The following is a 3,934-nucleotide window of genomic DNA, read 5'->3' on the forward strand; positions in this document are numbered from 1 at the left end:
TTTGAAGGACAAGGGTAACCGGGCATGCATGTGTGTGAGTGTGTGTGTGTGTGTGTGTGTGTGTGTGTGCGCGCGCGCACCTGTTTGTGTGCGTGTGGTATACACACACTCCATGCCTATAGTTTCACAGGTAATAGATAGGGAGGATGGGGGAGGCAGACGGCCAGAAGGGAAGGTTGGTGGGAAGCTGGGATCCTACCTCCAGGACTCAAGCCCCATCCATGCTTCCTTTTGTTGGGTGACTTGTCTGCAGTGGAGACAGTCCTAGGAGCCCAGGTCTCCAGGTGGGAGGAGGAAGGGTCAGCCCCGCCCCCCGGCCCAGGCTTCCCTGGAGGCATGAGCAGGTGACACACGGTTCACACAGTTTGTCACGAACCAGCTGTATTGGAAAAACCCCATCTATATACAGACACAACATGGCCCTGCCCGGGGGCAGCAGGCTGGATGGGGCACCTCGTGAGCGGGCAGCCTAGCAGCGGGCTCCGGGCTTGGAGAACGGCCGCGGGGAAACCGACCCTCAGGGCTGTCTCCTGCCTCTCCGTGCCTGGCAGTTGGGTTTCATGGGCGCCTCTGTCAGCGACCTCCCTCCGCCCTCCTGCTCCCCTTGGCCAAGGGGGTCCCGGATACCCAGTTCCCCTACCCTGCAGCGACTCCAAAGATGAAAGAATATGTCTGTCTGTCCTGCAGATTATTTGCCCAGATTGCCTGTCCCAACCCCCTTCTCCAAACCGGGTTCTCTGGGATCTCCTGTTCCCATCCCAAACCCTTTGTTCTGGATTAAGGCCGTATCTGCAATCTGGGGGCCACGAGTGAGGCAGGGGTGTCCCCAGCCTGCCCTGGGTAGAGCAGAAGCCCTCATTTGGGGGTGGGGATGACCCACCTGGGGTCTGGGGTGGGGTGGGGTCTCAGCCCGGGAACCTGGGCTGAGACGTCCCCAGAGCTGACACGAGGGGATCAGGAGAGCCACTCTGGCTGGCCGGAGGGGGAGAACGTGACACGGGGCAGTGGGGGGTGGGGCGGGGCTGCCCTCAGATCTTGATCTCTGTCCGGAAGGTCTGCTGCACGTGCTCCGTGGGGGGCTGGCGCCTGGCCCGGATGGTGAGGCTGCCGTCCTCCCGCAGGGCCGAGGTCACCGACGTGGGGTCCACGTCCTCCGGCAGCTGGCACTTGTGAGCGAAGGTGTTCATGACGGTGCCGTCGGCTGCCAGCTGGAGAAGGGCCGAAGGATCAGGGCGGGCTGCCCCCCCGCCACGCCCCCCAAACCCCTCCACCTGTTCACGTCAAGCCCCAGCCCCTGCTCCCTGCTCCCACCCCAGCTGGGCCCCACGCGCACTGGGCTCCTGATCTCAGGTGCGAGGGCCTGGAGTCGGAGCTGCCCGGGGCAACGGTGGCCTCCTGCTGAACACCGGACCGTGCACAGGAGCTCAGAGGACCCCAGCGGGCCGGGGGAGGGCGGGGCTCGGTGGGGGAGCCCAGAGGAGGAGTGGGGAGGCGGGGGGGCGGGGGCGCGTTTCCGGGGCTCCTGAGCAGCAAGGAGACGGCGCAGAGCTACGCTCGCATTCCCGTGCGTGGATGTCCGTCAGCCGCTGGCAGCCGCGGCCCCTGACGCCGCCAGCACACAGTGTCCAGCGGAGCCCGGGCGGCTGAGTCACTGGTGGGGGCAGGGTGGGCACGTGCTGCCCACTGGTCCTGGCACCGCAGGGCCTGGCTCCCTGATGGGGGCCCTCTGGGCTCAAGGGAGGAAGCCGGGCCATCAGAGGCGGCCGTGGGCAGCCCCTCTCCTCTAAGGGGCACCTCCCTGTTCAGCGGCAGCCACCCCTCCTCCAGGGCGCAGGCCTCCTGACCCTGAGCCCAGCTCAGGGGTCCAGAGAGGAGACGCTAGCCGGGCCCCTGGGTCTGGGAGAAACGAGGCCTTGAGGGGCGTCAGGGGCGAGAGCTCGTTCCCCAGCTGCCCCCGGGCATGAGGCGCCCACCACCCACAGGCCTAGAGGGAGGGCCGTCCTCCTCCTCTCGGTTCCCTTTCTCGCCTCGCCTCCTGGGGGCCCCTTCCTGCACCCCTCTGCTCCCCCCCCCCTCCCCTGTGGCTCCCTTGGCTCCTGAAGAAAGCACCTGGGAGCCTGGGGCAGAGAAGGGCAGTGATAGGGTCCTGTGGCCCACCAGCCGCAGAAGCAAGGCCTCCTGTTTGTCCTGGGGGTTGGGGGGCGCGGTCAGGGTACAGGGTCCCATGATGGGACGTGGGGGGGGGGGGGGGGCGGTGCGGGGCCTGTGCAGAGGGTACGGGTGTGAAGTCCAGGGTCGCGGCGGGGGAACAGGCTCACCTTCTCAGCCCGCACCTCGATGTGGTTGTTGGAGGTGGTGACGATGATGTCTTCAGGTGAGAAGTCACTCACGTCCACAGCAAACTCGTAGGCGTCTCCCAGGGTCTTGATGTTGCCCGGTCCCCCGGCGCGGGCCGTGGGGAGCGCTGGGTGGGCAGAGCACAGGGCAGGCTGGTCTCCAGGGCCAGGTTTCCGGCTCCCCCTCGGGTGCGGGGTGAAGGGGCAGACCCTGAGGCCCAGCCGCCCCCTCAAGCACGGCTCCTAACCCGCCCGCCCCCCGTCACCTCGTGCACCGAGGGGGCGGGGCCTTGCCCAGCAGAGGCTGTGGGGGAGGGGCGTGCGTGTATGACGCTCTGCAGGGCCCCGCCCTAGGCCTGCAGGAAGGGGTCTGTGTGCCTCCCCCGAGGCTTGCAGATCTCAGGACTCCAGAGAGGACCTGGCCCCAGGCCCCGCCTGACCCGGGCACCAGAGCTGACCCCAGGCCAGCACTGTCTCCTGAAGGCCCGCCCGTCCTGGCTGCGTCTGTCTGTCCGGCCACATCTGCCCCGCGGGCCGCACGGGGCCGCAGCTGTAGCACCTGTCGCTGGAGGTGCGGCGGCCACGCCATTGCGTGTCCCCGCCCTGCGCGGCTCCCCTCCCCACGGGGCCCCGAGCACTTGCCTGGAAAGGCCAGGGGCTCCGAGTGGGGCCGCATGAAGCTGCCAAAATCCTCGGAGAACATGCTCAAGGCCTTCTCCATGGGTGGGTCCTGAGCCGGGAGGCTGTGGGAGGCCGAGGAGGAGGAGGAGGAGGAGGAGGAGGAATGGAAGCTCCGCTCCGCTCTGAAGGTGGAGGAGGTCCTGTGGCTCATCCACGGGTGGCGGCAGGCCCCGGCCGGCGGGCTGGGCGGGCAGGCAGCACGGGGGGCAGCGGGTTCGGGGAGCTGCCGGGCCCCGGCCGCCGCCGCTTTATAAGGCCCGGCCGCCCCGGGCGCGGGGCCAGCCTCTTGTCTACCGGCTAAATTTAGTCCTCTTCGTGGCCCAGAGGGGCTGGGGAGCTTCTCCAGTGAGACAGCCCTGTTGACAGTTTAACGCGGGCGGCCGCGAGGCTGAGCTCACCGCCTGGCATTCCAGGCTGATAACTCCAGCCCCGGAGCCGCCGCGGCAACCGCGCGGGGGCCTGTGCTGTCCCCGCCCCCCGCCGCTCAGACCGGGCCTGCCCTCAGGCCCCTGTGCACGCCTGTCTCTGAGTCTCTGTCTTCCCCCAGCAGTAGAAGAACTGTGCCTCCCTCATCAGAGTGCAGACCTCTTGCAGAGAGTTTTCTCTCTCCTGCCTCCTTTCCCCAGAAGTTTCAGCCCTTGGTGCGAGGGATCAGGGCAGAGGACCAAGGCCCTGGATCTGAGGAGGTCAGGAGATGCAAGGTCAGGGGTGCATGGGAATCCCCGTGTGAGGCAAGGGCTTCCCCAACCAGGACAGATAATGTTCACGGTCATCTCTTGGGAGGCCTGAGACAGCCCTAAAGGGGGGAATAAAACGTGCAGCTGTTCCCCTCCCAGCCCCGCAAGGGACCCAGATGTCAGGCTTGTCTCTCTGCCCCCTGCCCCTCCCACCACCCCGACTCTGGAATGTTTCAAGAC

At 67.2% G+C, this 3,934-nt stretch overlaps 1 protein-coding gene across 1 annotated transcript; it reads right to left on the bottom strand.

The window, feature by feature from the left end:
* Positions 1–355: 355 nt before the first annotated feature.
* On the bottom strand, positions 356–3,258 carry HSPB7 (heat shock protein family B (small) member 7). The gene is made up of 3 exons (XM_061147986.1): positions 2,979–3,258; positions 2,319–2,464; positions 356–1,208 (listed from the first exon to the last, which is right to left on the bottom strand). The coding sequence occupies exons 1-3, from the start codon at positions 3,166–3,168 to the stop codon at positions 1,029–1,031; spliced, it is 516 nt and encodes a 171-aa protein (XP_061003969.1). The 5' UTR covers positions 3,169–3,258; the 3' UTR covers positions 356–1,028.
* Positions 3,259–3,934: the final 676 nt, after the last annotated feature.

The sequence above is a fragment of the Dama dama genome, chromosome 8 (genome assembly GCF_033118175.1).
Source record: "Dama dama isolate Ldn47 chromosome 8, ASM3311817v1, whole genome shotgun sequence".
In the NCBI taxonomy this organism is placed as follows: Eukaryota; Metazoa; Chordata; class Mammalia; order Artiodactyla; family Cervidae; genus Dama; species Dama dama.

Coding starts and splice junctions, on each gene's coding strand:
- HSPB7 (XM_061147986.1), bottom strand. CDS start 3,168: ATGAGCCACAGGACCTCCTCCACCTTCAGAGCGGAGCGGAGCTTCCAT. Junction 2,465..2,978: donor GGAGCCCCTGGCCTTTCCAG/GCAAGTGCTCGG, acceptor CTGCCCACCCAG/CGCTCCCCACGGCCCGCGCC. Junction 1,209..2,318: donor TCGAGGTGCGGGCTGAGAAG/GTGAGCCTGTTC, acceptor GCCCTTCTCCAG/CTGGCAGCCGACGGCACCGT.